Raw genomic sequence first — 21,568 nt, 5'->3', positions numbered from 1 at the left:
TTCTTGCCCTAAACTTTGCATATGCATAACCAATAGAGGCCGTCAGCCTTTTCCGCGGGATCCGCCATCTTGTGGGTACTGCCGTTCTGCATGTCATGCGTTAGACATTACGCCCATGATTACGCGGAAGTCGCAGTGCGTGACGCACCTCTTCAGTCAAGCGTCAACGCGGTGATCTTAGCAACAAGGCACTCCGTACCCACAAGATGGCGGCGTTGACGTCACAATGACTACCTCTATCAGTTATAATCCAAGAATGAATTAAAAAAGACTAGTCTGTGTATGACGTCCTGTCAACCAGACCGAAAATACCGTACTGTGCAGGTCAGCAACCAATCACGCCACACCTTTGGCCTGACGTCGGACTCAAACTAGTTTATTTATTCCGATCTCAAATTATATCAATTCAATCCAAAGATTAGTGAATGAACGATAATTTGACCAGTCTTTTGACTTTGTATTTATTTAGGTTTTAGGAGGTCCCCTTTGAAAAAAGTTGTACAGTTATCATAGGTGACAAAATATGATCATTCATTTCCTTCAATGCACTTACATGTATATTAATAACAGTATTAGTGAACTTCATTATTAACTGTAAATACCTCTTACACATTGTTTTTAATGTATACTATGATCAGCTTGTAATATATGAGAATCATTTGATATTTGGTAATTAATTACCGGTAAGTCTGGCGTAGGCCCGAATAAAATCACAAAACACGCGCATCAGTCATGCAATTTCGCAAAACACAGTTTGTGTAGCTGCTGTGCCCAGCTGTGTGTACACCATTCTATATGAATCCATGATGTTATGAATCCCGCCTATTAAAAGCTGATCAGCGTATAGGCATTATAGACCAAAGCCAGAATTCAAACTTAACATATAACATATATCACAAAAATTCATTAATGTCCCCAAGTCAAATACCATTACTATCGACCTTGTTGTGACTCAGCAGATGTTAATCCCATGAGAACTACCTGCCAATTGGCCCAAAAGAAGTTTTTATTATCAATTAGCCCAATCAGCAACATTGTTAGAATAATTTCACCACACAAAAAATTGGGTGAATTATTTGCAAAGCTCCATTCTGATTGGTGATAAAAGTGAAACTATTATGTAACTGACCAATCAGAGGCAATGTCAAGTGCCCTTTTTGTTGGAGTAAAAATGCGAGTGGAAGTCAAAATATGTTTAATTAGGAATATACACTATAGTTCACTAAAATAGGCATGTCATATTACATTTGTTATTTTATAAAAATATGGCAATACAAACTTTTTCTTTCTCATATCTCCCTCTTTCGCCCCTCATGTGATGGGTCACAACTTGTTTCTGGATTTGGACACTAGGTTTGAGTATCTATGGATGTGATATGATAATATGGCTGTATGACTGCAATGAAAGCCAGTAAGTGAGGTTGGACTGTAAATGCCTTGCAACTAACTATTATTAGCAGCCCACTCTTTAAATGGTATCCAATATGGATGTCAAATGCCCAACTCTTTGACAGTCCCTACATTAACACCTAGATGCTAGGGTTGTTCCTAAGCACCTTCCAACACACCTGTGGTAGGAAACCTGGCTGTTAATGGGTACAATTTGAAAGTGCCTGTCTGTGCAACAGGTAACAACAATGTTAGACCCTGTGAAAATAAAAAATACAGAGGCCACTAATATTGTAGTCTAGCTGCAGTGGTTGGTTACTTATGGCGAGTGTCAATCAAGTGGAATAGGTACAGTCCAGAACTAGATACCCCACACAAGAGACATTAATTACACATCATTTTCATATCATCTTTCTTTAACAGCCAAAATAGGCCTCGACATTCAAATTTTCAAGGGCACTCATTTCAATGCCAGTGAGTAAATGGTACAAAGGCTGCTATGTACTGATGAATGCTTTGACATTGAGGGCACCTAGGGCCATGACCTTTATGGCCTACCTGAATTTCGAGGCTTGCACATTGAATGAATGAAATCGTCTGCTATTATACTTCCATGAAAAAATATTCAAATACATGTTTGTCTCCTAATCTCATACTTATAACATGTTGTGCTTTTGATGCTGGGTGAAAGCTGGGTTAACACCTACAATGTATTAATGTAGCATCTCTCACCGTGAATCTAAGCGACTTTTTCTCACTTTACCAGCATACGTCTTGATGGGTTTGAAAGGGGATGGGAAAGCGGCATTTGCCACAGATGCCGGCGTGGAGGATATGACAAGCTGGGAGGCAAAACCTGTGGTTGATGTTAGGAAGAGCGGAACAGAAGCGGGGAAAGAGGTGATGAGAGATCCACTGGAAGCAGAGCTAAGGCTGAGTGGTTGGATGTTGACATGATTAGACAGTAGAGATGTTGAAGAAGCCTGTGGCAAGTTATTTGTTGGCTGAACAGGCAACACCTGATTAGACCCTAGACCCGATGTTTGCGATCCTGCGGGAACTAACAAAATCGCTTGGTTTTGCTGCAACTGCTGGTGTTGCTGAACCTGCTGTTGCTGAACCTGCTGTTGCTGAACCTGCTGTTGCTGAACCTGCTGTTGCTGAACCTGCTGTTGATGTAAATGCTGTTGATGTGCCTGATGATGCTGCTGTAGTTGCTGCTGAGAAGGCATGATGATCCTCTGAGGTTGAGGTGGTAGAGTTGGTGTTGGTGACACTTTTGTTTGCATTGGAGCTGCAATAGGCTTGGGACATATCTTCTGGCTTGGGGGAGAGCAAGGTAAAATTTCCAACTTACGACACCTGTTGTTGGGATCATTTTTCCTGGGTGCAGGGGTGGTGGTGGTGGCCATGTTTGGGTTGCGCATTGTCATCTGAAATCAGACAGAAACAAGCGAGAAAAACTGTGTGAGCGAAGCAAAAGATATTAAATAAACACAGGTCGTTTGCTTTGAGAAAATGAAACTTGTTAGAGAACTTGACTTGAATACAAAAGATGAATACATATAGAATACCAGTTAAAGCATTAAAATGAGACTGGTCAACAACACTCAACTTTTTTAAATATTTCAGAAAAACCACAACTGACGGACAATTCTTAATTTTTTTGTTTACTACAAAATGCAATACATCCATGCAGCCAGAAAATACAATCAAGAAATGCAACATGCAGAAGAATGAAAATATGGCGACTTGATCTGATCTAATCAGGCCAAAGGTATCAAATGTGAAATGGAGATATAGGCAAAATGAGACGCCACAAAAACAATACATGACAAAATTGACTCATAACCAACTACACTAGGGATTCACCTTGAAAGGATTTCAATGATAACATGCTTGGTTATTGTGCAAGTTGATGACAATGATGATTATTCAATTTAAACCTTGCCCCTTTGGTCCGGCTGGATCAGAACATGGAGTTAATGGAGTTATCAGAGAAGGAGCAAGCACTTGTTAAGCCTGTTATGCAAGTCCTATTGTAATCCCAATACGGACCGAGATCCTTTTGATCTTGATGATCGACAATGTCTGCAATGACTCAAGCTCCCGGCCATGAAATGATTTATATTTAGTGATGAGAAAATGACACAATGCACAAAGCATGTATTAATTAAGCATGCACATACATTCACTTGGCAGCTGGGATGAATCATTCATATGTCATTTTAAATGAATGAGTTTTTTTTGACAGGTTTTCTGAAACTTGTTGTTTCAGAATGTTTCTAAACATTCAGCATAGAATAATGTCATTTGTCCATGTTATATGAGACAATAAAGCACAGCTGGGTGTGTATTGAAATGCATGATTACATGTATGGTATGCATGTAGGGGTCTTGTGCATTAGAACAGTGCATGTGCATGGGAGTAACTGCTTGAACTTGATCAAAATAGCAATAAAGAGTGGAGGTAAATTAACATGCAAACAATAATGAGAATATTCAAAAATTATTGGAAGGCAAGTAAAATATAAATTTTGGTACAAAAATATGTATCAAAATTATATACTGGTTAAACTTATTACAGAAATCCCAAGAAATATACCTGTTTTGTGAGCTGACCATTGGCATCTGGTAACCGTGTCCTGTATGGCTTTGACATCACCTGCCCACTCAGACCCTTCACATTGCTCTGTTTCACAGTTGCCTGGCACCTTGCTGGTCTCTGGGCAGCGTTATACGGTGCAAAGCGTGGAGAGTCCCTGGCATATGCTCTTGTAACAGGTCTGGTTGGGGCCACCTGTGACCGTGTCATAGGTCTAGTAGGTGAATACACAATACGTATGTGCTGTGTGGCACGCTGAGGGCTTCCAGTCACCGCCTGGACACCCTGACCAGTAGAATTCGAAGTAACAGGACCTCCGCTATCAAACCTATTTGTGACTCCTTGGAAATACCCCACTCTTGAGCAGGGCGTGGTGGAAACAAATTTTGTACGGTTAGAGTTTGCACGAATTTGAGATGAGGAATATGGAACAGATGGTCGTGGCACTGGATTGGAACCAAGAACCGCGTTTCCTGACCCAGAAAGCACCCGAGTGGGAGTTGTAATTGCTACAGTATTGCATACATTGGGGACGATCTGAATTCCAGATGTTGACACACAACTTGCTGCAGACTGAGGTACAACTTTATATACAGTCCTAACACTTTGGTTAGGATCGTTTGACGCATATGGCAATGTAGTACTGCGATTGGGGTTTGCCACTCCAGGAGTCTGTACAGATACCACCTGCCTATTAGGATTAGGGATTGATGGATTCTGTCCTGACACAGGTTGCCTATTCAAGTTAGGAGTAGCTAAAATCGGAGTCTGTATAGATATCACGCGTCCCGGTGAAGCAGATGAATGTGATGTAGTTAAACTTGACGCATGACTAGTCGGCACTCTTCCGGATGAATAACACTGACTGGCCATTTGCAAATTGCGACTCAGTCCTTCTGGCACATTGGTAACAGGCACTTTGAATGTCTTTCCATTATACTCTACGGTGACAGTGTCATTGTCTGTGGGTGTCCAGATCAACTGGACATTTTGCATGGCAGGTGTCCGGGGACTACCAGGTGACAATCTTTGAACATGTGATGGCGATGAGCTTGGAGTTGAAATTGTTTTTTCGTGAACCTTTAAGATTCCTGGTCCAGAGGTCTTCAGTATATTGATATTACTGCAAGTTTGTGTGTTGCTTGTACTGGTGGCAGCATATGACATTCTACTGCTTGGTATACTTGGACTAGGTTTGTTTACTTGAGGTGCTGGTAAAATAGAGGAAGTAGGCGCAGTGTTTGTATGGGGGCACACAGACATTGCAGTAGCTGGCAACATTACACTACCCGATGTTGCAGTACTAGTGCAAAAACTCATAGGTGGACTCAGTGGATGGTTATTTGATGAAGCCGGAGGTGGCGATTTAGGTATTGCTTCTGAAAATGACAACAGTAACTCCGCATCTGCCATCTTGGCATCCGATACAGTCTTTGGAACATCTTTAACAGAGGAGTGCTTAGACTTAATGTTCACAGCATATGGAGGGTATTTTATATTCTCCTTCACTGTCATCTTAGCATCCGATACAGTCTGTGGAATATCTCGCACTTTAACAGAGAACGGCTCAGACTTATTGTTCACGGAATATGGAGGGCATTTTACATTCTCCTTCACTACCATCTTGGCATTCGATACAGTCTTTGGAATATCTCGCACATTAAAAGAGGAGAGCTCAGACTTATTGTTCACGGAATATGGAGGGTATTTTACATTTTCCTTCACTGCCATCTTGTCATCCGATAATGCCTTTTGAACATCTTGAACTTTTACAGAAGAGAGCTCAGACGTATTGTTCACGGAATATGGAGGGTATTTTACATTCTTCTTCCCCGGCATCTTGGCATCCGATACAGTCTTTTGAACATCTTGAGCTTTAACAGGGGAGAGCTCAGACTTATTGTGTACTGGGTATGGAGGGTATTTCACTTTCTCCTTCACTGAAGGTGTACTAGTAACCCGAGACCCCAAGCTAGACACTATACTGTCATTTCTGTTAACAGATTTAGTTACACTTGTACAAGCTCTGTTAGATTCCCTTGATTTCAAAAGAAGATATGGGTCTTCATTAGCAGGTTTATGTCCTTCGCACACTGCATGCTCATTTGAAGCTGTGGTTGGCATACTGTTTGACGTCGTCAGATCAGAATTTGTCATTGACTTTAATACCGTCTGAATTGGTTTGACAACCTTGGCAACAGTTGTAATAGATGCAGCGGTTACATTTACTGCTGCAGTGGATATTGCACTAGTAGGTGAAGCTGTTGCTGTTGTTGTGACACAAAATGCAGTCTTCATTTCCTCATTTAACTCTTCTGAATTTGCTGTGTTACTCTGCTCACTTTCAATTACTACTAATCTTTGTGGTCGACCTTTTACCACTTTCAGCCGTTTTTGTGATTCATCTTTTCGAGGACGCCTCGCTTTTCTTTTTTTCGGTTGGCAGCCGTCACCATTATGGTTAGCCACAGTTCTTTTTCCACCTGGAGACAATCTGATCTTAAGTAACTTATTGATTAAATGGCCTTTCATTCTCTCTCTACTTGAAGCATCTTCAGACGTATCCCTCTCCATGCTCTCTGACCAAGAATCATCTTCCCCATTCCAAGATGAAACATCTGTTTCCTCATCTGTTCCAGAAATGTCAATTCTTTGTCTTCCGGGTCTCAGGTTGTACTGAGTAGAATTGTCATTAGCGAGCTCATTTGCATCACTTGGAACATAATCCATATCGGAACCTGTTGTCTCACTGACAGTTTTGGCTGGTCTCCCCCTTTTCCTTTTTGATACTTCATAAAATGTATTGTCCGATTCACTCATTACTTCACAGACATCCGATTCCTCAGTGTCCTCAGCAGTTCTATCCCCTTCACTAGTATCTGATTGATTCAGATCATGCTTCACATACGTCTTTACCACGACTGTTTCACCATTTGACAATGTCCATTTACTAGGTACAAACTTTGTACATCTAAGGAGTCGCTCACACAACCGTTTCATCTCTGTCCAGTTTGTTGCAAGTGTGTGCTTTGGGGTGAACATTCTAGGCAGCAATTCACTCAAGCACATCACCGTTCCACAATGCACAACTGCGGGTAATTTGGAAGGATTAGCCTCTGCATCTTCATTAGGTGTGGTGTTGTAAGCTTCTTCCAAAACCTCCAGAGATTCCTGGGAAGGTGTGATGCAGAAAGCAGTCAGCAAGCACAGGCGATAAAGGCGACAATCTCCTTTGATCATTTTTGCGATTACATGACACAGGGCTGAATTGTTCAGGTCTACAGTACTGGTTGCTAAGTAACTAGTTTCAGGGTTGTTGGGTGGTTTGCAAAATGCACTCAAGCAAAGCTGCACACACAGTTTAACAATGGTCTCATCTTCAACCTGCAAAAGAGAAAAAAAAGAGATACGGTATATTCAAAAATCTGAAATTACTGTTTGCACTGACTAAAACAGTGAGCACTTCAAATACAAGTTACAATTATATTGACTTTCATAGGGTATATTGCTGATAGCGATTGATAGGCAAAAATGATGCATGCTGGGAATGAAAAGGGCTCAAATTCGATCTTTTTTGAGCCCTTTTCATTCCCAGCATGCATCACGTTTGCCTGTCAATTGCTATCAGCAATATACTTTATTGACTGACACTGTTGTCAACAAATTAGAAACAAATTAGTTTGCTCTTTCGATCGCCCATCTATGCTTGGTTGATCCTTATTACTTATAAAATCAATTAATTGCAATTGTTAATTGTGATTACCTTCGTATATATGAATCTATGCATGTAATGATAATTGATTAATACAAATTTTGTAATTCTAATTAATTAGTTAATAGTTCATTAAAGCCATATGTACAATTTCTGTCAAATTTTAATATTTTTTTCTTTATTCAAAAATGTTGAAATAGTATTAGTAATAACTGCCGAGAAGGGTTGCTGTCTATTTTAAGCTGAAATAGCAAGGTAAAGTGAAAGAAATCCCACTGGTTATTTTGGCCATTTAACATTCAGTTCTACTGGAGGACATAAGGTCATAATAAAAAAAATTATGACTTTATGTCAAACTTTGCACACTTCAATCATCAGGCCCAGACGCAGGACCTTTTTCAAATGAAAAAGTGCGCTTATGCTGATTTTTGATCAAAGTGGGCAAAAACTTCTTAAATATTGCACTTGTTTTGGAATTTCTGAATACTTTATCACTAGAAAGTGGACCTAGAAAGGTTAAGAAAAGACATCCCAGTATAGATCAGCTGAAGGCTGCAATAGTAACAGTTCATCATCCTCAATTTCTTACCCATCAGACTGTCGGACAATTTACCTGCACGACAGCAAAGTTACCCGCCCCTGGCGTTCGGGCGGTTGTTAAAGTACATCCCTGATTACAACATGTATTACAAAATAGGGCTGAGATTTTAAACATGCATGGGACTACATACAGCCAGTTAAGTGTGCTAAATAAATAGCAATTACAAAATCAAGCCCCCGTTCAACTTACCGTGCAAAATATAGCATCAGCCAAATACATTCTGTACAAAGAATCATCTGTGGCCTTGACCAAGTCTTCAACCCGCTGCTCAAAAGATGCCACAATGCAGCGACAGTCTTGCCAATTAGCCATCACCCATAACAGTGTGATGTGACGCATGTCTTTGAGACTCGTCGTCTCCATCTGCCACTCCTTTAGGATCAACATGGAGGAGACTGTTGCAGCTGTAGACACAGCATAGTTCAGTAGGCTATGGATGATGGGAATAACTTGTTGGGTACATTGGTGCCATTGTATCTGAAAATGTATTAAAGAATGAACATTTAATGTATTCAATTGTGCAGGTTCCTTTAAAAAAATGGATTCAACTAACTAAAAGATATCTAAGTAATATTTTTGGAAAAAAAATGATAGTAAAACATCCCAAACAGTTGTCCGAGATGTAACCCACGGACAAGTTAAGTCTGTGTGTGTGGACGGACGACACTCAAATTGTGTCTGACTGAGGCAAGAAGGTCATAACGTACTGCAATAGCTTCAGTTGTGGTGATAAAGGTTGATAGTAAGAGTTCATATAGTCTGTTATGCAGCTTACAGGTCAAGATTACCTTGACTTGACTTGACTTGACTTGATTATCATGCGTTTAGTGCTAACTTCGGACAAAAATTATGACAAATTGGTACAATATTAGCCATTTTAGTGTTGAAAATCGAAAAAATGTTGAATGTGATCTCTACCAATTTCAAAAGAAAACATTTGAGTGATGTTTACATATGTGCATGAACATTTACACACAAGGTCAAAATGTGGTCAGATGTAAACACACAAATATCTGAATTTTTTTTTATGTAGCTAACATTTTTTACCAATAAAATTAACTTAGAAATAATTATATGACTGTTTACGAAGAATTGTGTGAAAATGAAATATGTTCATGATTTAATGGCTGAATGAGACAAAAACTGCCCTATTCAAAAGTCAAAAAAGTTGATTCATGTTACTAATGGAAAAACACATATGGTTGAGTGCAGTTTAAAATCCCCACCAAGTGAACATTTTCATGATCATTCAGCCATGCAAATCCCCTTCTTTGTCCAGAGCTCAGCAGTGCATTGTAAGGTGGCCAGTCCCATTGCAGTTAACATGCATAGGCCTACTTGACTGGATTTTTTGAGTTTTGAAAAGGGCAGTTTTTGTCTTCCATTTAAGCTCATTCAGCCATGGACACCTTTTATTTTCACAGAGTAAACAGTCATATAATTATTTTCTAAGTTACTTTTATTTTATTGGTATAAAATTTACCTCATAATGTTATAACGAAATGTTGAGAGGGGGAACTTATTTCTTGTGATGTGTTTAGCTACGTCTATGTAAACATGTTTTGGCTATAAAATTTCTTTTATTCTCACCAAATGACACAGTTTTCCACAGAGAGTGGAAAGACAAGCAAGCTATTTATTTATTCATTTTTGGCATGAAGGGTGAAATTCTTGAACAACAAACAACCAATGAACTGTCCAGAATGTATGCAAGTGTGATTGGTTCTATAGGATATAGTGAGGACAGAATGTTTCAGGCCTGTGAAGAATGTGTTTTCAAGTGAAACTTCTACCAACATACACATGCACCAACCCCTCCCCTCCTTTATTAGTGTACCCTTGGTGCAGGGGTAGCGCGAGCACAAAAAATCAAGGGGTCCCATTTAATTTTTCTGGACCCTTTGGTACCTGCAAAACCAACATTTAAGGGGTCCAATGAGAATTTACGGAGTCCATCTGTCCGAAATTCTATTCTTTTACTGATTTATGCCTCCGTGCATCATAAAATTAAGGAGTTCATACAGTTTTTATAGGACCATTTGTCACTTTCAACTTGTGATTTAAGGAGTCCAAAATGGCCAAAATAAAAAAATAAGGAGTCCCTGGACACGCAAACTCCTTAAATGCGACCCCTGCCTTGGTGTACAGTACACTGTAAGATATTCATGAGTTAGACTAGTGCAACAACTCCATTGTTGAATTAAGCAGCTTACGGAATAAAGCCGTATAACCCTTCAATAGAAGATTTGTGCTAGGCTAATTCCATGCAGTCTTACACGAAGGATAAACCCCTTCATTACACACAACCAATACCTCATTCCACATTTCATCTGCCTTCTGCAAGTCATCTTGTAGCATAACCAGTGTCTCAAGGTAGATGGAGTTCTTTCTCATCTCACTGTCATGTGCGCAATAGAGGCTTAGATTGAGGGCATGGGTAACATAATTCTCCTCTAGTAGTATTTTGATCCGCTCCTGACACAAGTAGTGCCCTTCATATGCCACGTAGGCATGCACTGTAAAAAAAGTGAAAAGATTAATATTTGTGGTACATTCTGAAAAACATCAACAATTCTGAAAATTAAGTTATTATTGCCCATTTTGGCATCTTTGCACAGCTGTAAACTCCACATAGCATATAAATAAATAAAAAATACTCATATTCTGGTGTTTTTCGCAAAATTCAAATGTGAATGGCCTGTGTGTATCGGGTCATGTGACATTCAAAGTATTTAACCAAAAACATAAGCAATTGACCTTTTTGGTAAATCCCATAAGCCTTTGCGTGTACACCAGAGAACTCGTCATTTTATGTCACACCGACTTGCAATGCACAGTAACAATGTTCGATAAACGATGTGCACGTCACCACAGATCGGCGTGATGTAAAATGACGAGTTCTCAGGTGTACTCGCAAAGGCTTATGGAATTTACCAAAAAGGTCAATGGATGAGGAAGGATAAAGGTGTTGGCGCAAGGGGCAAGCATCCTGTAAGTGAAAAAACAAACGGAGGGGACAGAAAAAATGGCCCAAGTGAGTCTAACAAGTTAACACCACACATGGAACACAGATGCCACCCTTCTGATACATGCACATATCAAAAGCTCAGTGCAACACAGCTGCACCATTTTGAGAAAAAGGCCATTGAAGATTTGCTCAATACATGTACTACATTGTATATCCAAACGATGTCTTGTTAATATATACAGGATTATTTTCAAAAGGGTATGCTGTCATGGATATGATGGTATAGCACCGGCTCCCATTGGACACATCTCTAAGTCGTGGCATCCCTCAGCGATCAGGAGCAGTGCTAGGTGCAAAAACTTAACATGTGTTCAATGGGAGCCGGCGCTATACCGTGTTACTAAAAGAGAATTTCTTTTTGAAAATTTTGTTGAAACCAAAATCTGACTTTTGCCAAATATGGAGATGAGGCAGTGTTAGTACATAAATCTTCTAAACCATTTTACACCCTGATGTGACGTCAACGCATTTAGGCAGGTGTTCCACACTTGCAACTATGCGGCATCTTTACACCAGCGCTTTGAGCAAACACTAGCGGTTTGAAACTGTGCCAAATGAAATGTGCACCGTCACTGCCACATCAGGGTGAAAAATTGTATAATAGGTTAGTGTCCCTGTACCACAGGTCTGGTCATTTGTAATGTCTTATTGTGTTTCTTGGACAGGCAAGATGTAACATGTAATAGTGTTGGGCGACTAAGTTGACCAAAGTCAAAGTCTCGACTGATAACAACAGTAGGCGACTCAACTTCTGCTATAGTCAAGTCAACTTTTTACCAGCTTGTAAAACTCCTATTTTATGCCATAAAAAATCATTCTTGCAAGCAGCAATTTTTCAATTACCTTCTTCTTGTGAAATGCTCTGTCCCAGGAGTATTTTATGCAATGAAGGATGTGACCATGGCTCTACAGCCAAACCAGCTGCCAGGAAGAATCCATGTCCTGCCCAAGGTACAAGGTACTGGTGAGCTGTCAGAAGACTACCAGCTAGGCTTTGCTGACAAGCTGTGTCTACCTGCATCCAATCTCGGCTGATCACCACAGAAAAACAGTACCTGGTATAATGAAGCACATCATAATCATGTTGCATTATATTTTACTTGTGGAATAGGACTTCATGTACTGAGAAGATGACTTGATTCAATGCTTGATTTAGAGAATAAAAATAAATGGTTTTATAACCCAGCCTGCATGTCTCCATTAATTTAATTAATTTTTACTTTTTGAGATATTGGACAGGTAACTTTTCTTTAAAATAAACTTTACATTGATATTACATGTCCCTGTTAGGGAACAAACCAAAAGATCGATGATGTCCTATAAACGTAACTAGTTTCGTTTCTCAGCTGACCCCCTCCCTCCTTGCCAGAAACGTAATAAAGAAATGTTGAAAATTTTGACATAATAATAATAATGACACATTCTTCAGACCGATGTTTTTGTATAAACGTAATCGAGTATTTTCACCCCCTCCCCCTAAACGAAACTAGTTTCGTTTATAGGACGTCATCAATCTTTTGGTTTGTTCCCTTACTTGGTTACAAGATAACAGAAGTAAAACACAGTAAAAGAGTTAGGAAATCCTTTGTTTTCTATTCTATTTTCTATGTATGTTATCTAGAGTTATCTGAAACAATAGGACTCAGTAAAAACTCGAGATCATTATGCAAGAGCGCCTTTATAATACCAACCAAGAAAATTTCAAGTGACTTACAATAATAAAAAAATGTCCTGGATTTATGTTTGTCTAATTGATTTATACAAAATATTGACAACTCTTGACAAATGGAATTAGATACTTTTATCTCAATCAAATTCCTTGATGATTAGTAAATTCACAGATGAAATGTGTCATACCCAAGAGGGTACTCAGTACAAATGACCATACAGGGACGTGCCATGCCGTGCCGCAAAAATGCTAGCATTTTTTATTTATTTTTTCGGCTTTGGAGTGTTCTCGACCTAGACCTAAATGCTAGGATCATTCATGGTTGATTAAAAAATATATATATTGTAGGCCTATGTGTTTTGAATAAATTTGTACTCATGTCATACTCTATTAATGATTTCAAAATTCATACAAATTCAATGCATTGTATCTGATATTTTGAACAAATCAAATGTTATTTTATGTCATAATTTAACACTGTTAAATATAACTAATTTCAATTATTGTTATTATCTACCCTACAAAAAAAATCGATCAGGCAAATTTAACATTTGTGACGACAACAAGAGCTACCAATTACAGCCGTAGGCGTGTGCATTGCCATAACGCTTATCTTATACATGCACGCTCACGCAGCAGAAGTCATTGTAGCGTGTCAGGAGTCATTGACATTGTGATTTATTCAAGCTTGTGATCCAATCAAAAGAAATTGATTGCCTGACCGCGCTTATTCATAACCTCATTAAATACGCAAAGCTTGTGATCCAATCAAAAGAAATTGATTGCCTGACCGCGCACTAATTGCGCGGTCATTAATAACTCACAATGACTCCTGACGCGCTACAATGACTTCTGCGGGTGCGTGCGTGTATATGCTAAGCGTTGTGGCAACGCAGATGCCTACGCCATGCCGTCGCGCTTCTGTGATTGGTAGCTCTTTTTGTCGGCGCGCATGTTAAATTTGCCTGATATTTAACAGCGTTTTGTGACATAACATAAAATGCTATTTTGATTTGTTCAAAATATTTGATACGACGGTAATGAATAACAACAATAACTTTGCACCATCTATTTTGAATTCATTGTGAAATTAGTCGGGTTTTGTTTTGGACCTCGGAAAAATACCTCGGCCCAAAACAAAACCCTCCGATTTCACACAATGACCTCAAAATTGATGGTGCGCAGTTATTATTGTCTAATTAATGGTCGCACAATAAGTGCACGGTCAGGCAATCAATTTCTTTTGATTGGGTCGCACTTGCTGCGTATATTTATGAGGTTATGAATAAATATGATATATACTCTAATCATTTTATGTCAACTTACTCTAAAAGTCTATGACAGGCTGCGCTGAATTCTTGGCAAATAAAAGGAACATTGGCGCAGACTTGGATGAGATACTGCACTGCTTCCTTGTAACAGTCTGTGTAGTCAGTGCCCGACATACCACTACTTGCATGCAATTCTTCAAGGTCCTAAGAGATAAAAGACAAAACATGTATCAATGGGGCGGACTGGTCAAATACAGTTCTTATCCTCTATTTAACATATCATCATCAAAAAAAACAATTATTAACTGTACAAAGCTATTTATCTGCAAAAGAGAAGAGAATATTATCAGGACATATGACAGGCACTGTGTAGTTAGTTAGTTAGTGCCTGACAAACCGCTACTTGCATGCAATCAAGCCAGGAGGCACCCATTTGGAAAAAGCGGTTCCTGGTCCTGTGGTTATCTAGCGAACCAGGAGCCATTTTTAAAGAGCTAAGAGTCATTTAAATGTTAATTGTACTGTTTGTACAATGTACACATTTTAATACAAAACCCGCTTTAACTACCAGACTCTATTTTTTTTAAATGTAGAGCCTGGTTCACATGATTTTGGTATGGACCAGGAGCCAAAATGTTATGACCATTGGGTAAATGGCTCCTGGGTGCCTGCTTATTTCGAGGCTTGCATGCAATTGTTCAAGGTCCTAAGAGATAAAAGACAAAAAATCAATGGGGGGCACAGCTGGTCAAATACAGTTCTTACATGTAATGTATCCTCACATAACTTATCATAAAAAAAAAATTATTAACTTTATAAAGTTGAATTTAACCAACGCTATTTCTGTGCTAAAGAGTTCTTATTATCTGGACATAATTATTAAAGTAGCCACATATTTTTGGGACCTATGATCCTAGAAAATGATCAGGCAACATTGCAGCCCACTTTGGGGTATGCTGACCAGGCTGTTATGTTTTCTATTCAAATGCAGATGTAAGTGAGGTCAGAGGTGTCCATAGAGAAAAGTACACAACAAACATATATTCCCATGCTAAATCGATAAGGCGTTCGACTATGGTGCGAGAGGTTGCGGGTTCGAACCTAGCGGTGCCTAATACGCCTCGTGGAAAAATTGAGTTAGCTTGAAATTCCCTGGACAAGGATCTTTCTGCTAATTTGTCTTGTTGTAACCCGCATCTAAACTCGGGAGCTGATCCTGGTTGCGAAGGTTATTTGTGGATTGTCTAGGGTGTGCGCTCGTGAAGCAGCAAAGTCTCTGATTTGTTGTTTAAGAATACTACACCCCTGTAATTAAATTTGTGACCATTTTTTGCATTTTTCTCAAAAATAATAACACACTGGTAACAAAAGTTATGTATATTGGTTCAGTATATATGATCGGATACGAGGTACATCCCAGCGGTACCTCATTTCTTATCCTAAATAACGAACCGCTTGTCTTGTGTCACTGAAATTCCAGTGTAGGAACTGGATTCATTGCCCCTATATTATACATAACTTTTTTTACCAGTGTGTAATAAGTTTTGAGAAAAGCAAAAATAGTCACAAATTTACCACAGGGGTGTAGTACCCCCTTAATGGTTTATGGAATGATGTGGGGCCGTAGTGGTCAGCGACAACTTGTAAAGTGTGCCGAGGCTTGTGGATCAACGTCTAGGCCCAAACTCAAGACAACAGGATAATACTTTCAAAACAGCTTGGTATTGGTAAACAACAAATACATAGGGTCATCGTCACAAATTAGGGTGTCCTAATACAGGACAGATCACAACACAACGGAAATCAGTCAGGTATGACACCATGTATAAACCAAAGTCAGAACAAATCCGATCACAGGCGTGTCTACTCTAGTCTTGCTTGAGAAGACTGGCCACAAATTTGCTCACCGATAGCTTCACATTCTACGCTAGAGACCATTGCATTGAAATCTGGTCGTTTCGCTGAAACATGGTACCCTGCAAAGCAAAAGGAAGTTCAGAAGTAAACAAACACAGCTGATCACAATGGTTGATTGCTTCAAAAATGTTGCTATAAAAATTGCACTTTGCACAACAAAATTGTAGACTGTTCAAAATAGAAAACCTTACAGCTGAATACACTCGATCGGGCAAGCGATTGCGATGTCAGACTGCTTTGGAAAGTGATGTGCAATCACTGAATTTTGCAATGCATCACTCGTCGCTTTTGCATTTATATTTATCACGGCAATAGCGATTGCAAATAACAATTAAAATTAATTCAAATTCAAATTTTAATCATTTAAATATTCTAATTTAAATGCCACAAAATACATTTTTAGAACATACATTGCTATCAATAATTATTGCTTTGAATTTAAAATTCATCACCGAAAGTTAATAATCAAGAAAGGTAAATATTAGCAAAATACATCCAGTTGGTTGGAAATGATACATTGTAGGTTGATGCATTCACGTGACATCACTTGGAAGTTGAGATTTGCAAAGGTGACATCGTTTCTGCCTCAGCGATTTGTATCAAATTGATTGATTGGCTTGATGCTCTGAAAATATAAGTAAACACTGAGCATGTGTAAGAATCGCTTTTAGAATCAAAAGCGATTGAGTATAAATTCAGCTTTACTGAAAACTAAGTCAAAAGATACCGTTGACTCATCAAAATAACTTTCATCCAAATTTCATCCAAATTTCAGAAAATAACATCTTTTATGCGTAATAGTGTATTCGTGTGCAATATATAAATGCAAAGAGCTCTGGAGTAACTCTAGTCTAGCCCCAAAAAAGTTGCTCAAATGACACGTTCAGACACTGGCTATGTTTTCAGATACTTAGGGATTCAATCATGTTTCACCGTTGTTCATCACCGATTAACAACGATGCGTTCGCGTAGTCTGCGTGAGTGCGTGGTTTACTTCGCAAGTCTACTATTATTTAAATGACCTCAAAATCTGAAGAAAAAAAAATGGCGGACCGTCGCCGGACCCTTTCCAGAACTAATACAGCATATTTAGCCATTGTCAACATGGGGTCATCGCCAGGAATATTTTCCTTAAATAAAAACTAACACCTCCGCTATGTGGTATTTCACGATATAACGTTTTAAAATGGAAAGAAAAGTGCAAATGTTTTTCGTGTTTCGAATCAGACGAGTGACAAGCTCTAATGACGTCATGATGTAATTGTAAACAACGTAATTGTCATTAATTAAACCCAAATATGGAGGTATCCAAAAGTCATGCTAATTAGAAGTTCAACGAATCAGAATAGGGCCTACGATCCTGGTATCCAATTCTATGCAAATGAGTTGAAGGAGGTTACGTGAACATGTACACTAATTCTCATCTAGCTTTACTAAAAGATCTTTGGGCAAGTACATGACTAGTGCACACAAGTTGCTACAAAATTATGGTTGCATTTGGCAAATTTCAAATTGCATAATTAATTAGGGCCACTAATTAGAAAAGTTGATTAGGACCTTAATTAATTATGCAATGGAAATTTGCCAAATGCATCCATAGATTTGTTGCGCACATTTCATGCATACTAGCCCATGTAGTTTCAGTACGGTACCATACCTCTTCTAAATTCTGCATCTGAAATCTTTACTTTGCATAATTCATGCATAATTAGAAAATGTTTTGACCCATTTTGACAGGCCATGTCTCGAGAACCGAATGTACAATTAAAATAAATTTTTCAGTTTGGTATTTAGCAGGAAAGCACCATTTGTAGTAACTACAAATTTCGAACGCTTGAGGACTTGAGAACAAGTTGTAGAAGTTTTCATTATAAATGTCGCAAATTATTAATATTGACAATAATTCACAACATGTTTGACCTCACCATATATTCATACATTGCTCACCTGTGTTTTCATATCATATTTTGTGGTGAAAAATGATTATAAATGTGTAATTTGCAATCATTTTTGGAGCAACGATTTCTTCATACTGACGGCACACACTTTGCCGGGCTACATGTAAGTGTGTATACATGTGAATGCACATTAAACACATGTATACAAACACATACACAGTAACTGTTGGAAAGCCCGGTCAGAGCCGGGAGTTTCAATTCTTGGAACTGGGAGAGCATGGACTTTCATATTAAAATTAGAAAAAAATCTATATCCAATAGCGCTACCAGCCGAAGTCGTACTGTAAAATGATGCACCAAATCATTCAATGGACCTTAGTTTGTCAAACTTTGGCTTATGAGGGGAAACACTGGGCCCCTCAGACACCCCCTTCGCCGCTGACATGAGGATATCATATCATGGCCACGGGAAAAAGTCACCCGCCCCTTACTCGAGAACATTAGCTTCGAATTTGCACACGATAGTATTAGTTACGCATTCGATGCTAGAGTGCTTTGTTATCGTTTTTCGGTCTGACAGCGATGCAATTTTTTGCACCGGAGGTTATTTATTCTGTTACTGTTGAAATTGGATGAAAGTTATTTCGATGAGTCAACTGTATCTTTTGAGCAAGATTTGCATATTTTGCTGAAGTGTAATTTTAGCAAGATTGCCTGTCGTGATCGATCGGCTGTGTTTACTTCTGAACTTCCATTGCTTTACACAGTGTCATGCTTCAGCGAATCCGACTAGATTTTGAATGCAATGGTCTCTAGCCTAGAATGAGAAGCTATCGGTGAGCAAATTCTTGGCTAGACTTCTCGTTATCGAGGAACCCGCCCCTGGCATTCGGCCAGGTGTAAAGTACATGTACATCCCGGCCCCGGGAGTACATCCTTGCTCCACTGAAGTCCACTCTAGTTAGTAAATTAGTTTAATACTGGGTCCACTTTGTGCCAAACACTGCACACACACATGCAGCATGTACATGTTTTGACAAAGACCCTTGATGCTAATCATAAATTGCCCAATTCATGATGCAATGCAATGAATGGTAATGGCCAAAAAATGTAAACAAACAATTTTTTAGGTGGAGCTGTCAAAAAAGCATGAAACGGCAACATAATCAGTGAGCTGTGCATTTTATTTCTTAATTAGCATCACAGTCACATGTACCATTATATTGATTTGCGCATTAGAAGCAGCACTATCATGACTATACGAAGCCAGAAACGTCAAGCCAGTAAAACTAACATAACACAGTTAGTTTCAATGGATGGCTACGTGACATACATGAATACACAAACGGCCTGCGTACCTGAATGAACTGTGCACTGAATTGCTTGCATGCATCATTGTCTTCTTCTCCGTCAGTCTGCAAAGCAAATAAGTTAGAAATCGTCGCCAATTTCATAGAAAATATGTTGGAACGGTCCATGATGTCTAAATTTATTCGTATGAAGACATTCTCGGCTCAAATTCTGGATCATTTTGCACCTATACAAGACCTGCACGTGTCCTATGCACGGTGCTCACCATTTGCGTTATTGACAAGCGGAGACACTAAATTCACGGTTGTTCTATTAGCAATGCAAACCTATGACAAATCTCGCTGGTTTGCTGAGGCCAGTATAGGTGACGGAAAAAAACCCTGTTTTACGGGCCCGACCGACCCAGTTTTGTTCAATTTTGCTCTATATAAAACATCATATATACACCCATTTTGGGCAAAAATATATTAATATCAGCTCAAAATGTTTAGAAAATATGTTTGCAAAAATGTTTAGATTTTGGTGAAATTTTGGGGTAATTAATAGGAGGGCTGGCATTTTCTTCGGAAGGGTGGGGCGGTCCCAAATATACTGGGGTGTCATAAATTTTTGGAATGAAAAATAGGGGGGTATAAAATTTTTGATGACCAAATTGTAGGGAGTCACAAGACGACCACAAATAGTGTGTTTATTTTATTCAATTTATTCAAAAAGACTGATTTCAATACAATTTAAGCCTGTTTCAGGGGTAGGCCTACGGCTGAGGGGAGGGTCATAAAATTTTTGTTGCCAAATTATGGGGGTCGCAATTTTATTGATGCTGATTTTTTGTAAATTTGCCCCTGAGCCATTCCATGTCAACTCCAGGAATGTGCACCGCAGCACCTCTTCAATTTTTTTCTTTTTCTTTGTGGTGGTAGATATTGATGAGAAAGTAAAATCCTGAAGATTTGAGCTTCATACTCTTATTTCGTTTTCCCGTGGCATCAATTTGAAATTTAGGGGGGGTCCTGGTCAGCGTAAAAAATGTGTCGCAACGCGAAAGACGATGTTTGGAGGTCCATAAAAGGAACCCCCAACAACTTTGAAAAGTATGTATCCTGGGGTACTTTTTTGTGTAGAATTCAAATCTGGCATCAGAAAACTTGTGATTGACTCCTTTACTTTAAAAGATATAGGGCCCTCAAAATGCAACTTCGTCCATCCAGGACCAACTTCGGGGGGTCAGAACTCCAAAAGTAAAAATAATTTTATTGTCCACTTTTTTGCCAGTCAGAGCCCTTTGGTAGGACATTTACTCTTATCCCATATATTTGAGCCTATAATTTTAGCTGAGATATTACCCATGCAAAACTCCAATTGTACAAGTTTTTTGTACATTTTGATCCCCCTGAAAACCAATGTCAGACATTTTGCCCCACCATCAACTTCAGGTATGTTGAAAATATGTTCTTGGACAACATTTCTGAGAGATATTGGCTTTGGGAGCTTTTGGGTCTCGATGACTTTGCTTTAAAAATATCAGTTAGGTTTGCCTCACATATCGGCATATAATATGTCATTCCAACCACATCCAACCAATGGGTTGGTTGGTCCTGAGACTAGTATACTAGTCTCAGGACTCAAATTTTGCTGAAAATCATTTCTAGCATACCTCTATGAGCATATAATGAACACATGGAAAAAATGAATGCTCAACTCCAAGCGGTTTTGGAGATATGGTTTGTCAAAATTTGGCCCATGTCCCCACTTTTTGCTCTCTCAAGTTGCGTCGTTGAATTAGTAGCGTTTTGGAACACTAATGAACAATAATCACCCCCACAAAACTAACGGTTGCACAAGTTGCCGGCTCTATCATGCCACTCGCCACCTGGTCTGCATATAACATGACTACCGCCCGCTATACGTGCGGGGAACAACTAATAACAATTCTATTTTAATAGTTGCCCTCTCCAGAAGTTGCTCTATGTGTTCTATATAAGACACTATTATAGGTGTCAGGACGTTTCGCCCCACACCAGTACATACCACTACCAGTTCGCCCCAATACACGTACATACCGCGACCAGTTCGCCCCAATACACGTACATACCACGACAAGTTCGCCCCAATTGACTCACTGTGTAAACTGTAAAGTGCCGTGAATGCAGTGCATGCGGTCATATGG

The 21,568-nt window shown here is 39.1% G+C and overlaps 1 protein-coding gene across 1 annotated transcript; it reads right to left on the bottom strand.

Moving 5' to 3' along the window:
- Nucleotides 1–280: 280 nt before the first annotated feature.
- LOC140147208 (uncharacterized) lies at nt 281–19,668 on the bottom strand. The gene is made up of 7 exons (XM_072168989.1): nt 19,449–19,668; nt 14,331–14,479; nt 12,179–12,390; nt 10,621–10,823; nt 8,497–8,784; nt 3,995–7,378; nt 281–2,822 (listed from the first exon to the last, which is right to left on the bottom strand). The coding sequence occupies exons 1-7, from the start codon at nt 19,566–19,568 to the stop codon at nt 2,118–2,120; spliced, it is 5,061 nt and encodes a 1,686-aa protein (XP_072025090.1). The 5' UTR covers nt 19,569–19,668; the 3' UTR covers nt 281–2,117.
- Nucleotides 19,669–21,568: the final 1,900 nt, after the last annotated feature.

This window comes from Amphiura filiformis, chromosome 3 (genome assembly GCF_039555335.1).
Source record: "Amphiura filiformis chromosome 3, Afil_fr2py, whole genome shotgun sequence".
NCBI lineage: Eukaryota > Metazoa > Echinodermata > Ophiuroidea > Amphilepidida > Amphiuridae > Amphiura > Amphiura filiformis.
This window is presented reverse-complemented; position numbering and strand designations above follow the sequence as displayed.

What these genes read in the sequence shown, in the direction of transcription:
- LOC140147208 (XM_072168989.1), bottom strand. Translation starts at nt 19,568, where the DNA reads ATGGACCGTTCCAACATATTTTCTATGAAATTGGCGACGATTTCTAAC. An exon ending in GAGCATTTCACAAGAAGAAG is followed by an intron (nt 10,824 to 12,178) that starts GTAATTGAAAAA and finishes CTTTTTTTACAG; the next exon opens with TGCATGCCTACGTGGCATAT. An exon ending in CTGATGCTATATTTTGCACG is followed by an intron (nt 7,379 to 8,496) that starts GTAAGTTGAACG and finishes TCTCTTTTGCAG; the next exon opens with GTTGAAGATGAGACCATTGT.